Consider the following 16,704-nt stretch of genomic DNA (forward strand, 5'->3'; position numbering starts at 1 on the left):
CGGCATGCCGTGAGATCGAAGTGAAACTTAGGGGGCGGAAGTTGACAGTGTGGGGAGCCATTTCCTATCAGAGCAAGCTTCTCATTTGTTTCATTTTCACCCGAATGAACTCCGAAAAGTATCTTCAATTACTGGAGGACGTTTTGATTGGCCATATTGAAAATAACGCTACCGAGGATGTCGTTTTTTCAGCAGGATTATGCATAGATCCACGTTTCCAAGCAATCGAAGGCATGGTTTGCCGAGAAGGACATTCCGCTTTTTGAATGACCTGCTGGCAGTCGATTGCAATCCCATAGAGAACCTATGAAGAATCATGGCCGAGATGGTCTATGCAAACGGATGACAATTTGACAACATTTCCAGTCTCAAGGCAGTAATTCAGGAATGTTGGGCTATAATCAATATGGCAACACTTTCAGACAGCTGACTCGATGCCAAATCGAGTTTTCAAAGTGATCCGAAATGGAGGTGCATACTAAATATTAGCTACCGATTGAACTCGAAATTTGCCGCACAAATTTTCTTTTATTGAAAAATTAGGATGCGGCTAAACGAATGTCCACCATGATTCCACATATTTGAATTACATAGAAAACAAAAAGTGAATTTATACTTTTTTTAGAATGAATTCGATGAAAATAAACAATAATCGTCTTTTACGAGAAAAACTGTACAAAGAATAGACTTATTTTTAAAAATATTGAGGAAAAATAGGGTGCGGCTAAACGAATGTCTACCACTGTATTTTTCATTACTTTTATAAATTTTCACATGTTCATGCTTAGAATCTAGAACAGCTACTCTTTTATTTAGTCCGCTCATACTGTAAGAACACAATACTATGATTTACACAACAGAGTTGAAAAACGAGGCATGTTATCTTCCGTTTGATAAGGCTACACCCAGGTTTTTTATGCGTTTTTTTTGCTCGGTTTTTTTTACGAGGTTTTTTACGACGTTACGGATTTCCCAGTTGATGCGGTTTTTTTACGTGGATTTTCCAATTAACGCGGATTTTCCATTTAACGGGTTTTTTTACGCGGTACACATCTCTCCCTCAGCTCACATTTTTCTCTCATGCTCCCTCATAGCATATCACGGTAATTAGTGCTTGTAACGGAGGTTAGCGCTTAATGCCGCACCTTATCACGATTCTTACGTGGATTTTAGGTTTTGGGTAACGGGGAGCTCGCCGGGCGGTACAACGGAACGGGGTTTTTACGGGCAGCGATTCGTGAATGTCTTTTCCTGCATCGGCAGAAGAGTGTACAAACTACTAGGGAATCTTCTAGCAACAGCAGATAATTCGTGAGGAAAAACGAACTTAGCTACCAGTAACCAACGAAATTGCAGGAAAAAACCACGGGTTTTCGGAAGCGAGCAACACTTCCGTTATACATAAGAATAGTCCCATTTGATATCTATCATTAGGTGACATGGTTTTTTTTACGTGGATTTTCCAATTATTTTTACGGTTATTTTTACGCAGATTTTTGGATTGACGCGGTTTTTTACACGGATTTTCCAATTGACGCGGTTTTTTCTACGAGGTATCCCCCGCGTAAAAAAAAACCTGGGTGTATTTGTATAGTTCCCTTTTGTTTCTTCTAATGGCTCCAACCAGATTTGTTTTTTTGTCGATAATTTTGTCGCGAGTGACATTCTAGGGAAAATTGGTCGTGATATTTCTTGAACATCTTGTAAATGGCTTGACAGAACAACGTGTTCACTGAGAAACATTGATGATATTTCTCTAAATAAGAAACACCATTCAAAACATTCATTTCAATTGTATGCCAAGTTTATTGAGTTTATTGGGCATATACTGTGAAAATCTGCATTTGGTTTTTGTGGAAAATGATTGCTCGTCAATTGTAATATTTTGCCCTGGCTGATAGCAAGCTGGACTATTCTCAATATTCTCAAAGCTCCACAAGCATATAAAATCCCAATAAAGGTACATATTTCAGATAATTCTGTTGTTCAGTCATTCCTCAAAATTCAGCAGTCTACATTTGTGCGTTTTTTATATGCTTGATAATATTGTTATCTATTATCAACGAGATGAGACCATCTTCCATAATTTTTCTTCAGTGTCAAATGTTTCACTTTGAATACAAACTGCCTCATCTCCACACAATAGTTCAGAAAAATTATTGCATCTGATTCTATAGTACATGGAAGCACTCTTCACTTATGTTCGTTTACTTTTCCAATAACTCATTTTTATTCAACACCAACTTCCTGCACTTAGGCCTCAAAAGAACTAATAAACAACAATAAAATAAAACAACTTGTTTGAACAAGTATTACTGCACAAAAATTCGAGTAACAATTACTACTTTAGATTTTTGAGAAACTGCAACTTATCAATACGCCCAAAGTGACAATTTATCATGTACTTGTATGTTATCATGTGACGATAATCGAAAAAAATAAATTAAAACTGCCTTCCAATACAAATTTACTGAATTCAGTAATAAAAGCCATTTTATTATTTGAAATTCCTCAAGCAGCCAAAATGACTGCTTTTGGGCTATATAGGTATAACACACATATATCTTCGGAAATGAAGGAGGGGGGAGATAACTACAATTATCAATAAACACTGTTATATGTTGTGTAAAAAGTCACAACATTCTAAGAAACTGTGCCATTATATACATAACAGCTTTTTTAATTGAAATTGAAAAGCAGTAAAAATGACTTGCTTGGGCAATCTAGTGTCAAGAGCATGAGCTTAAGCTTAAGGCCTATGTTACATTAGGCGGATTCGCCGCCGCGGATTCCAAGAGTAAAACCGCAGCGGAGTGGATCTACAGTGTATTGTGAATGAGCCATGTCACACAGAGCGGAGTGGTTTTGGAAGCGATTTCAAATCCGCGGCGGAGGCTCGATGAAATGAAGCTCCGCGGCGGTTTTCATTGCGGAGTGTATATGAGTGTTCGTGTATTATGCATCAATATTGTCAAACGCACACACTTGAACTCTACTGTCATTTTTCAACAACAAATAACACGATCCCGTTATTTACTCGCAGGAGTATAATAGTATAAAGGGTGTGTCACATCAAATTGCATCACGGAAAAAACGCTGTAGAAATTTAATTTTTAGGAATTATATCTTCAGCCTTCGCTTATAATCAGATAAGAGTGTATAGATCACGTTGGCCATGCTTCACTGTCAATTTTTCGTAAATTTGGAAAAATGTCGTCGAACGAAAAAGAGCGTTTTGAATTAATCCTGCGCACTCATTTCCAGAATCCGGAGTTGTCACATCGGGACATCGGTAAGATGCTGGGAATCGTCCAATCCACGGTCAGCAGAGTACTAAAACGATACTTCGAGAACCTAACCATCGACCGGAAGGTGAAGAACGGCAAAAATAGATGCTCCGTCAGTGAAAAAGATCACAAGCGCGTAGTTAAGCAGTTTAGACATGATCCGAGAAGTTCGGTCCGGGATGTCGCTAATAAGCTGAATTTGTCAAGTTCATTCGTCCAGCGGACCAAGCAGCGGGAGGGCCTGCGTACATACAAGGTTCAGAAGGCTTCTAACCGCGACGAAAGGCAAAACATGGTGGGGAAGACGCGAGCCCGGAAGCTGTACACCGAAATGCTGACGAAGCCGCATTGCCTGGTAATGGACGACGAAACCTACGTCAAAGCGGACTTTCGTCAGCTGCCGGGCCTGTTGTTCTTCTCCGCAGAGGACAAATTCAGCGTTCCGGAGGAGATTCGCAAGCAGAAACTATCCAAGTTTGCCAAAAAGTTCTGCTCTTGCGGAAAGCGGAGCGCCCCCTTCGTGATGACCGGCATGGTAAACGGGCAGGTTTACCTTAAGGAGTGCCTACAGAAGCGCTTACTACCACTATTGAAGCAGCACGAGGGCCCGACCATCTTCTGGACGGATCTCGCTTCGTGCCACTATTCAAAGGACGTGTTGGAGTGGTACGAAGCCAACGGGGTCACCTTCGTGCCAAAGGAAATGAACCCGCCCAACGCGCCAGAGCTTCGCCTAATAGAGGCATATTGGGCGATTATGAAGCAGACCCTCCAGAAGAACCCAAAAGTTGTCAAATCGGAGGCGGACTTCAAGAGAAAATGGATTTCTGTTCAAAAAAAAACTACAACCTGACGTTGTACAGAACCTCATGGACGGGGTAAAGAGGAAGGTGCGAGCATACGGGCTTGGGCTTGAAGTATGAATAAAAAGAAAATGCCAAAAGTTGTTTAATAGTTTTTATTTTACCGTCTAAAATTTTCAAAAGGATCGGTTTACTGGGCGAATTTCTACAGCGTTTTTTCCGTGATGCAATTTGATGTGACACACCCTTTAATAGAGTAACGATTTTCAAGAAATAAATGATTCGGTAAGTCTATATAACTTAATTAATTTAATATAACGTATATTGTTGACTATTTTTTGTTCCAGCACCTCAAAGCACACTCAAAAACAAAACAAATGAAACTGACAGTTCTCTGGTAGAATAATGAAACCGCCTGTGGAATCGCAGTGTGTGTCAGCTGAAAAAAACCGCCATGATATCCGCGGCAGCGAATCCGCCTTATGTGACATCAGCCTAAGGTAGACTGTATCAATTGACGAATTTACGCAAAGCTGAATCAGCTCATGCGACATCTACATTAGAGCTCAGAACCACAAAAGTGAGGGTGTTTGTATATGGTAAGAAAGTAGGAGTTTTGTATATTTACAATGGTTTCAACACACGATTTGACCAAAGTCATAGATAATCTTCGAAAATTTTATGTTTGATAAATTTGAACGAGTTTCATACCAAAAAAACAAAACATCCTCATTTTACTCGCTGCGCCATCTGGTTGTAAATCTAACGTAAATTCGTCAATACGGATATAGCCAATCAGATAGTCAGCTGACTATCCTTAGTTGACTATGACTATGCAGAGCCCTGCTGCCAACAAATGAGCAGGCTATTGAGCATCTGTTCACTTGAATATCCTTCTACGTCGTGTATATGAACACATTCATTTCGTCAAAGGGTCAATACCATTTCGCGTTTACAGAATCATATCACCCACCGCTTTTGCCCCTTTTTACGGACGATTATTCTTCCCATAATAATCGCAGAGGACCCATGCTATAGAGGCGACCCGCCTGACCATGAATACCAATTACTTCCCTTCCCCTGATCGGCGTCGTTGTTGACTAGTTTTTGCACAGTTTCTCTTTCAAATGAATTGTTGCATTTCTTTCTTGAGCAAAACGACTTTTTATGAATTACTAAAGTAATTTTTTTTTATTATAAACAATTTCAAAAACTAGTCCTCTGTATAGCTCGAAGACACCCATCAATAATGCTTCTAATGCATAACACTGGTTTTTCCTTTTCACATTTATACCATCATAACATTTATTGGAAACAATCATTTTACGCGTCGAACATTATATTTATATCCCGCTCTCAATTTGGCATTCAATATGTATGTATATATAAATATATATACCTCTCTAGAGGTTTTATCACCTGCTAAAAGTTTACTGAACTATACTATCTCAATTGTACCGACTACGCACTTTTGCTGACTTTGCTTGTATTCTTGGTTTATTCTTTCACTTGTATCACACATATAATTAATATAATCACATGTACTACCTATTTTCTACCGGACGAACAGAGGGAGGATCAAGGCCCAAACCTCGGAACAGTTGGGGTTCTACACTCACTAGATCTCGGGACCGGTGAATACATTTGGAGTACGACAAGAGACTCACACGATTCTTACTTAGATCGATAGGCCCTGCTCGAGCTACTAACTTCCCTGGATTGCGACGCCGTTGTGGTCACAGAAGCCGACGCAATTATTGTTTCCCGCTTGGAGTACTGATAAGATTTCAGTTCACTCTTTTTCCAGAAGGAAAAATCGACAACGTCATCCATACTGTCGGGCCGATTGAGATCATTCGACTCGAGCCATTCCCATACTTTTTTACGCACCGCCTCCTGGTCTATCCCAGCAGTCGGCATTGGCTCGGGGGTCAAACCTCCGAAGCTGGTCATCCTTCGAGCCCGTAGTCGCCCATCGAACGAATTCCGGCTTTCTCGATGGTTAATGTACCTTATTGAGTCTTGGTCGGAAGATGCTTGCTGTTGGGTATTGCTGGCGATATTTGAGGTTGATTTTGATGCTGTAATCTTGTTGTCCAACCATTTATTTTTCATGTACTTCATAATATCACTCACTTTGGCCCGATCTTCCTCGGTGTGGTCGAAAATTCGCCGGAATGCACGCAGCAATCGAGGTGTGAACCTTCGGAAATTATCCGGAATCTTTGTGGTTTCTCGTTTCTGGTACTTCATAAAGGCAGCGTATTTCGGGTCTCGCACCCAATCGGCTGACTTCCAGGGAGTAGAACCTATCAAACAAACGTACAGGACGATTCCAAACTGCCACGAATCAGAAGATGCCTTGCAGATGAACCGCTCATTTTTCACAACCTCTAATACTTCTGGTGGTAGGAATGACATCCACGTTTTACTGTTCTTACTGACTAGCATTCCCTCGCGGGTGGTTGCTCCGAAATCGCACAGCTTTACGCGAGAAAAGTCCGGCGTGAATACTAGGATATTTTCGAGCTTAAGATCACGGTGCACTAGACCCTTCAGATGCATAAACCCTAGCGCAGAACTGAGCTGTTCGGCTATTTTCTTGCAGCTCGATTCTTGCAATCCGTTGGCGCCAACATTAGCTGCCAGATCCCCGAAGGGTGCATGTTCCTGTGCATAGATGTAGTACTCCTTCGTTTGGAACATAACCTGATAACAGCTGAGAATGTTCGGATGATGGCTGAGCTGGTAATTGTAGTGAAACTCTTTGATGAACTCTTTCAGCGTCGTCAGTTCGGTATGTATTGCTTTGAGCACAACAGTGGTCCCGGTTGGTCGGTGATCGGCTAGGAACACCTTGGCGAAGCAGCCCTCCGCTATCGTCTTCTCGATATCGTATTCATCGCTTATGTTCATGAAGGCGATATCCATGTCGGGTATCCGATGCAGCAGGCTGGTCGTGTTCGACAGCCTTCGGTAATTACTATTTATTGATTTGTACAAGTTGGTGATGATCGAGGTGTCGGATTTACTCTCGGAAAGCTTCATCGCGACGGCTTTCGGTATATTTCTCATCTGGAAAGTGAAAGAAAGAAAACCTGTGTGAGCCTGGTGGAAATGTGACACATTAAAGTAAGCAATAGAGTAACATTTACATCAAATACAACAGGCGATTTTAAATAGACGAACCTTTCGAATTGGTTGCCGCTGTTTTACATGCCAAGAATATTTCAAGTATTTTCTACTTCCGGACAATCCAGTATTAGCTGCAAAAAATTATTCAAAAAAATAAAGGATAACCTTCCTCTCTGACCACCTTGCATATTAAATGGCCGAGATTTCCGTAAACATCCATGTCCTAGCCATTGTATGCCTTGTTACCATTAATTACCACCCGTAAACATTCTTGTTGGATAATTCGCTGTAAAGAAATGTGATATTCTCTTCACATTTGTAGACCGCAAAATAGTACAGAACATAGTTATTCTGCAGTTGTTGCTATAAGTCAATGTTTTATTTATTTTGTTGTTAACTAACGGGAAAAGGCTACAACATTTTAAAAACGATGAAAAAGGTGTACTGAAACTAAGTAGATTGAGATTTTAAAAAAAGGAAAAATTAATTCATTAAATAGGCCGAAAACATTTCGCTTCGCACGGCTTACAAACAATCATTATGTTATCGATTTTCCACGGTTATCAACCCTCCAAAACGAATTCTGATAACTTGACGATAAAACCCAATCAAAATATCCCATCTCGGATATAATTATTTCGCCACCCCCTCCCTCCTCCTGATTGATCCGCGAGAACAGTTTTATTTGTGTCCTACCGAGAATAAAGTGCCGAGTGGCTGCACAAACTGCTCTTCTATTTATAGCCAATTTTATTTCCGAGACCCGGAAAACGTGATGCTTACTGGCACATACAATATTGAATTTCGTTCGTTAGTCGAGATAAGAACACCCGCAGCTGAGTCGATCCACCGATGTGAGGCAACATGGGGCGAATGGGATCATATATACGTTGGATTATATGTTATCAACTGACTTCATGTGTGTATTAGATGGTATAACCGTGGACCGCCCATATGCAATTAGATTCTTCTGTACCTACGGGTTCACAACAAGGCTGGATTTTTCTGGACCCTAGTAAACATTACAGAGGGAAAAATTTTATCGTTTACCTATTGGTGTTAATATATATTAGTATGGTCGGTACAAAATTATGCCGAAGCTAAATTCCAATTAATAGCTGAATATCGTTGGAGTGTTCGTTCAAGCGTAGCCCGAATGGTTCAGAGTAAGAAGAATCATATAAAACCCAGGTCTCTCGGATCGAGATATCGTGAGAAAATACGGTGCCAACCATAGTACTGTCCGAAGAAATCGTCTGTGTGGAGGAACGTGTTAAGCAGTGCCTAGTGGCCATAATACGCGTTCCGAAGTTGTACAACCCGGTTCCGACAAAGTACCAAGAATGCTAGCTCGATGACGACGAACCATGCGTGAAGGGTGCTTTTGGACAGCTCACAAGGTAACAATTCTATCTGGCTACAGAACAAGCTCCCTTCAAGTTTAAGTTTGCTTTCGCTGATAAAAAAAATCCTCGCATACGATGTTGTCTCATATTCCAAACATTCTCAAATTCCGAACACTTCATTTTTAAATGTAAATTTTCTAAACTTTATAAATAATTGAATAATGAAAACCCTGACATACTTTGGTGTATAGGCTTCATTTTAACATCAGTTACAGCCAGGGTTGCCAACTATAATTTTTAAAAATCAGGAAGAATGAAAATAAAAATCAGGATAAATCAGAATTGCTCATAATAAATTACTCATAATGGTTGTCCGAAAAGTTAATGTCGATTTTCGGGAAAACAAAAACATAATATTCAGTCAAAGGATTATGATTTAATGCTATATCCATAGTTCTGTTTCACAATCTTTCACCATCTTTCACACAGCTTAAATATTCTATCCGCCCAGAACAAGTTTATTTCCTCGCCGAAAACTATTGCGAGCCTTACATGTGAGAAACAAGTTGCTTGGTAGTAGCTCATAATACAGAATCCATTCCAAATCCCACCAGAAACAGAGTATATCTTTCTTCGAGCGAAGGCCAGGTACCGTTCTGAATCATATTTCGGACACTTTGTTCTAATATATTGAAACGCTTAATGCACTGATGATATAACTATAAAATTGAGATATTAATTGCTTCTTTAGAGTGATCCCTTGGTTTCCCATCATTTGATTCAAAGTAGAATCAACTTCAATGATGGGAAACCAAGGGATCACGCACCCGAGAACTATCATGACAGAAAACTTTGACATGAAAACCAGTATATTTATTATGAATAATGTAAAGAGAACGAAAATCAGGAAAGATCAGGATCATTTCAGAAAAATCAGGATAAATTAAGTGTTCGTCAGAATATCAGGGAGCGTGCTAAAAAGTCTGGGAAATCCTATAAAATTGTGATATTAATTGCTGTGATATTAATTGCTGTGATATTAATTGCTGCTCTGGTTACAGGTATTGATACAGCTCATCTTCATATATAAAAGAGAGTTTTTCCCACGTACGTATAACTCATCATCGGGAGAACGGCTGATCAGATCTACGTCGTCCATATATTTTGTGAGTTTGTCTTCACCCAAATTAGTAGAATGATAGAGTACTTTGGAAAATATTTGAGATGATTGGAAAAATTCGAAAAAAATGACTATGCATATCTACAGTAGAATCCTTTTAGTATGACTCCGTTTATATTGACAAACCGCTTATTATGACATAATTACAAACGAAGTTTGGTTTTCATTTCAAATTCTTTGTAAGAAACAAAACGCTTTGTATGACGTCCGCTTATTATGACGCGTTTATCGATTCCCTTCGATGTCATTATGAACGGATTCCACTGTATTTATATATTTAAAATAAAAAGGGAAATTCGAAAACAAGAGGTACACATATGTATGTTTCGCTGTGAAAATCATCATTTAGATCAATTTTACAGATTTGAACAATACAACAAACTCTCTTGAAATATATTCGTTATTTCTACCAACCACAATATTCTCTAGAAATAAATTATACGGCAGAACAACGTTTGCCGGGTCAGCTAGTAATTTATAATATACACCGTTTTGAACCTCTCTCATAGTAGTTTTCGTCCTTATTGGCGGAAACCTCTAGCAATCGATTTTTAAGTCTTCACTTGATTTCTATCTCTTATCACTCAGGATCGTCGAGCTGGAGCTTATCCTGGAACGGGCGTAAGAGCGTTTAGTCCGAATAGCTACTGTCACACGGAAACAGCAGCCATCGACATCACCCAAGAAACGCTCCGCCCATGAGGTGTTGCGACTGCCAGACGACGGTCATCCACACTTGTGGGTACCACTAAGCGCCGTATTATATGAACACACGATATGAACAAATTCGTGATCCGCGCCTATTACATCTGCACTGCTTTGGAGACGGACATGAGCGGTCGCCTTCGAATACTCGCAATGTTCGAGGAAGCGTATCCAGAGTTCGTCGGGGGGCTTGACCAAAACGCGATGACCGCGAGTCGTAGAGCGATTGTACGCAACAATGTGCTCTCCCAAACGCAAATCGATTAGATCAAGCAACAGGTGCAGAGGGAACTAAGCTCCAGAACAAACAGAGCAAGCGATGTGTCGAGACGAAGTTCAGTACGGCTGAGCAATTCATTCGCGAGTGGGGCACGCGAATCTCCTGCATCGGGATACACATATCCCGATCAACATTTTTTTAGATAATCTGGAATCAGCTATTTTGTAGCGGCGGAGAGTTGTGGTGAAATTGGAGAGATGCCAGCCATCATCGTCGGAAAGAACGATTTCCGCGAAGCCTCGCGGTACCTGAGGAACTGGGCAGTACCGGGCCCCGGATGTATTCAGAACTTCTGGCACAAGAAGCTGACCGGCGCACATCCCAATATAGCTGAGTGCTTCAATAAGGTGCTACGTAACCCACGCAACCTTCCAGAATTCGCCACCCGTGACGTCACCTTCCTCTTCCAGTAAGACAGCAACACATCGAACCCATTATAGTACAGACCGATAACGTGCCTATCGAGTCTGTGCAAAATACTGAGCAGCATCATTACCGCCAAAGTTTCTGCTCACTGCGAACAACATCAAATCATCGCAGAGGAGCAGAAAGGATGCAGGATACATACGCATGGCAGCAAAGACCATCGACGAAGCCATACTAAAATAAAATCGTGGGGCACGTTTAATTTCCATTATCCACAGATAACGATTCCATTACATGCCCCATGATTTTATTTTAGTCTCATCAATGCCCTAGATTAATGAAGGAAGGGGTGTAATAACTGCTAACTGCTACTTGCTTAATTATTTTCTAGCTTTTAGTACAATGCTATGTTTAATCACAATGAAACCGTTTAACTTAAAAAGTTTTTTACTTATTTTATTTTCTAGTTTTTAGTACATTATCTGTTTCAATATAATATTTCTCTATAGTAAAACCATTGTACTGTATTCTATTAGTCAAATCATTTCATTTGATATCAATATTGAGTGGATTGCAAAAAATATATAGTGTGTTCTCCAAGTCAAGTTCGTTCATTTGATACACATATCCCGATCAACATTTTTTTAGATAATCTGGAATCAGCTATTTTGTAGCGACGGTCGAATTGGATTTTACAAGGTCATGGAATAAGGAGTTTTCAGTTCAGCTAAAGCAGTTCAAGCTAAACAAAAGCGTTTCAAAAAGTAATTTGCTATTTTGTGATTGAGGTCATCTTGGGTTTGGAGTTTTCAAGTTATGTGATCTACTTTTCAAGCCCTTTCATTTGATACCCATAATAACTGGGTCTTGAAAAAAATATATATCGCCATTTGTAGTGGCCACCGTCTTGGATTTGTATTTTTCATAAAAAACTGTGTTCTACTAGTCGAGGCCTTCCGTTTGATACCCATATTAATGGGGTTTTGAGAGAATATGTAGTCCGCCATTTTGTAGCGGCCGTCGTCTTGGATTTGTATTTTTCATAAACAACTTTGTTCTGCTAGTCAAGTCTTTTCGTTTAATACGTTTTGCAGCCATCTTGGATTTGTATTTCTCATAAATAACTGTGTTCTACTAGTCAAGCCCTTTCATTTGATGATTCATTTGATGGAGATCTAAAGAAATATGTGGCCAAATTTCAGATCAATCGGTCAACAGGAAGGGGGTCAAATTTCTGTTAATGTGGGATTAATGTGAGGCGCTACAGACAAACACGTTACAAACATGTTACAAGGCAAGCATAATAAAACTGTTTAATAAAAATGTGAAGCATGTCTCAAAAATTTACCACAGTAGCACGATTTTTATTATGAATTAATTTTTTTTGTATTGAAATTAATTGTTAGGACAAAGTAATGGAGGTCAAGTCCCCATCTGTCGAGGACAAAGAACGTAGGCGGCCTCAAACCGTTGAGGTGACAGAATCCGAGTCGGCCGCTGATACGCCGTCGGAAGCGGCGACCACTCGCACCCACCATATGCAAGTTTTCCGACTAAAAGTTCAATCTGAAACCACCGATTGCAAGTTTAGTTTGAAACATAGGAGACAATCCTTCAGTTAGGTCGGACGGCATACGTTTGTCTGGTGCATTACGTTTGCGTGGTTAATTTTTAGTTTTGAAATATATTAACATATTTCAATGCAAAATTACATACATGTCTGGATTAAGAATTTAGCCTGGTTTTTGTTTTATTTAATATCTCATTTTATGAATTTTATGGCAACTACTTGAAATTGACTGCTTTATTCTATGTGTATGGGCTACGTGATCCAAAAGACTGAATAATGTTAATGATAGAATTTGAAGTTACAAAACTGATAATTTTAATCATATAAAGGTGAAACTATACATCTTCTTCATAACAAAATGTAGTACACTACACCACTTTCGTTTTTGCTCTACCCACGCAATATACGAATATTTGGATATCAGTTAATTTATAAATGTGATCATTTTAGTAACGCTTATCAGAATCAAATATCAAAATACCTTCTAATGAAATATAGCTGGAAATAGCACATTCGGGTACATATTAAATTCGGGTAAACGTTGCATTCGAGTCAATGTTCCATTCGGGTTCCTGTTGCATTCGGGTATTTGTTTCATTCGGGTGATTGGGATTCGGGTGAATGTCTTTCGGGTAGCTGTCGTTCGGGTAAGTGTCTTTCTGGTAAATGTGGCACAATCGTGGCAAATCGTTATAACGTTATTTCAAGAACCCCAAGCGCAAAAACAAAAAAAAAATGGCTTTCGCGTTTGAAGAGCAAAAATGCTGATGTTTTATTTCCGTTCCCTAATTTTTTAAAAATAGTTAAATTTAAAAATTATCATTTTTATTGGTTCATGCGATAGAAAGATGCATGCAGATTGTATTCATATAATTTCATCATAAATCGGTTCAGTAAAACTAGTTTCGAGAAAAACGTGTTTGAAGTTAATTGTTATGACCGATTTAGATTGGATACCGCATACTTAACGGTGTAACGTTACAGTAATTTAAAGTTTACTCTATGGGAATTTTTTTAAATTTTTTATTTTGCGCGTTTGAGTCTCGCAAATATTAGCGGCTAGAAACAATGTCTAAACTTTATTCTAGAAGTAATTTCTATACATGCGGCGCTCAGTGCGGTTTAACGATTTATATGTTTACGTAGTCTACTTTTTAAGCATCACCACAGCGATATAAACAATTCTCTGTTTATCATGTTTAAAGAAACCGGCGGGTTTGAAAAGTTTATTACAAAAACACATTGAAACACACAATGAAAGCAGTCCGCTAAACAAGCGAAAGTAAGTGCGATTTTCTACAAATTCTGCGTCACTATCCATAATAAAAGTACCGTAGAATTCACCGTTGACTCACCCCCACCGTTGAAAATCTGTCACCAATGAATGAATTATGGTATTCACCTCGATAAAATCTGCTAAATCCGCACGCGAAACGGACACCAGAGAACATCTGAGAAACTGCTGAACTAGAAAACAGTTTTTTTTTCCAGTTTCAAGCGAAAGTAATTTGTCCTGGCGCGTATGTATCGCTGTTTATATTACTTTTTTAATGGCTCTGTTTATAGAACACACAAATACACGAGCTGACCACATTAAAAATCTCGACTCCACCACCTCTTCGAACTGGCATCCAACGCCAACAACAGTTGTTCCGAGCCGGTGCAATTCAGTTTACACGAGAAACTGTCAGCCGGAACGAAAGTTCAATTTGGATGCAGTCTCGAATTGCATCTCCGATGAGAGGTGCTTCTATTTGTGGATCGAAGATGCTAACAACTATAACACGAAACAGACGAGACATGTCAGGGGAAATCATATTTGATTGATTTAGATTATATTCGCCGGTTCGTTTTGCTGCCGGAATGGACCAAAATAACCCATGTGAAAGGGGATGTTTTTCGGTTCTAATGGTCTGCGACATAGAACGTAAAATAACACGCTAAGTAGCAGTAATTGCTACAATTTGGTAATAGTACCTGACAATGTTACATTATCTATTGGTGAAGGCTCGAGAGCACGGAACCAATATGGAAGTTTTGGGTTTCAATGTTTCATGCTCATAATAAGGGGGTCAGGGGGTCATAATAAGGGGGGGCTAGCCCATATAATTATTTTGATGAACATTGTAAAATATGCGTGTTCGAGATTGTTTGTCATAGATTTTTATTTGGATGTATCCCAGTATTTACCGTGATAATCAAAAGAAACCAACATTGACTCTACAATCAAGTTGTTCGACATTGAGCTAATTATACAACACCACTAATAAATTAAACCTCATCACTTAATGGTTACAACCAAAATCATGCTGTTCATCATCGTCTCACGTGAGACAACCTCGGAATCAGTAATAACGAACTCGTAGTGGAAGTGGTAAATTACTATACAGCGGTACCCTTGACAGCAATCCGATGACGCCAATGCGCGAAAACGCGATACGATGCGGTCTAGGAATTGGCCAGCATCATACGGGCCGGACTCGAACTTCTGTTTACCGTGGGACGGTAAAGAAAGCGTTTTCTTAAAATAACGTTCGAATGGTAACTTCCACCCGTTGCCATATATCTCTTCCAAAAGTCTCGTTGGGCGTAAACTTCACACCCTTCCGAGCGCTGAATTTCGAAAATGTCTTTACTACTGGTTGCGGACGGAGACAGTGAGAAGAAGCAAAGTGTGAACAGATTTTACATGGTATTTTTGCGCATGAAGACGGACTAGGAAACGTGAGGTATCAATTTGAGATTTTGGAAAATTCGCGATATCGGCCGAATCTGATTTATTCGAAGATGAAGTATTATTTTGACATTTTTACTCATTCCCGATGAATATTGCAAGAACGGTGTAATGTATGCCACAAAATTTTGTATGTTTTTAATTTTTCGGTGCAGTTGGTACATAACGACCAAACAAAGGCTTGACACGAAAAAAATCGGATGCGATGAACTAGTTAGAATAATTACCCGTTCTATTTCATTTCATTTGATACCGATAATAATGAGATTGTAAAAAAAATACATAGTCGACCATTTGGTACCGGCGACCTTTTTGAATTTATGTTGTTCATAATGTAGTTTGTTCTCCAAGTCAAGTCCATTCAGAAATCGCTCGACAGTTGCCGAGGACTGAGGAATAGTGGGAACGTTACAAAAAACGCATCGAAGCGCCGAAAATGCAAGCGAACCGTCAATTCTATTTAGGCATCCAATTTTTATCCACCAACCCTGCACATGTTCGTTTTCTGAAACTGTGATTTCCTCATGGAGTAATTTTATCTTTAGGGTTCGGAATTGATTCACCACATCTTGTACATTACCATTGTAGAATCCTGGAAACGATTTTTACACAACGTTAATGCTGGAAAATGCAAATTGGAAAAGTTTCTGGAATTTAACATTGCCGCTGCCTTGAGCGTCGAATCATCAAAATAAAATCTTTTTCTCATTTGTTTGATCAGCTCCAAGAAAAAATTGCGACAAATATCCTTTGAAATGATCTGCCTTTCGCTGTCCATTGTTTTAATAATTTCTTTTGCTGCTATTTCAACGTAAAAATTGTTGTTGCTTTTCAAATGATCTTCATATTTAATAGTGAAAAACATCCTTGTAGATATTAGTAAGAATGATCAAATGAAAATTTTTCAGCTCTTGATGTTTGAATTCAGGTTTTTCAGCCTGGAACAAACGATTCAATGTGTTGATCTGTGGCAAAATATACATCGCACCGTCCGACGCGAATCCTTTCAGACGATCCTTGTAGGGAATTCCATCCTTATGAAACTGATAAATCATTGCATTGTAAATGCTTTTATAATCAGCAGCACCAAGCGATACTGCGGCGTAAAAGTTGTCAAGTACCTCAATGTTGCTTTGTTTAAATTTATAAAAATTTCACGCATGGAAAAAACCAGTGGGTTTTAACAAAATGTTTTTCAACGTAAATCCTAAACATATATTTTACCATAATGATGTATTTGAAAAAGTTATTGAAAATTATAATCAAATTCATAAAATTTCATGAACATGACGGTATAA

General features: G+C 39.1%; 1 protein-coding gene across 3 annotated transcripts in view; it reads right to left on the reverse strand.

The window, feature by feature from the left end:
- Positions 1-5,312: 5,312 nt before the first annotated feature.
- LOC129779191 (serine/threonine-protein kinase meng-po) overlaps positions 5,313-16,704 on the reverse strand; it is a 76,081-nt gene continuing 64,689 nt past the window's right edge. Inside the window, exons 1-3 of one of the 3 annotated variants that reach the window (XM_055786490.1) lie at positions 14,075-14,391; positions 7,280-7,356; positions 5,313-7,165 (exon numbers count right to left, since the gene is read on the reverse strand). In XM_055786490.1, the coding sequence (XP_055642465.1) occupies positions 5,765-7,165; positions 7,280-7,356; positions 14,075-14,123 (1,527 nt within the window). In that variant the 5' untranslated portion in view covers positions 14,124-14,391 and the 3' untranslated portion in view covers positions 5,313-5,764. Of the gene's footprint in view, positions 7,166-7,279; positions 7,357-14,074; positions 14,392-16,704 lie in introns of those variants that run through there. The other 2 variants (XM_055786492.1, XM_055786491.1) reach the window with 2 other exon arrangements.

Source organism: Toxorhynchites rutilus, chromosome 3 (genome assembly GCF_029784135.1).
Source record: "Toxorhynchites rutilus septentrionalis strain SRP chromosome 3, ASM2978413v1, whole genome shotgun sequence".
Lineage (NCBI taxonomy): Eukaryota > Metazoa > Arthropoda > Insecta > Diptera > Culicidae > Toxorhynchites > Toxorhynchites rutilus.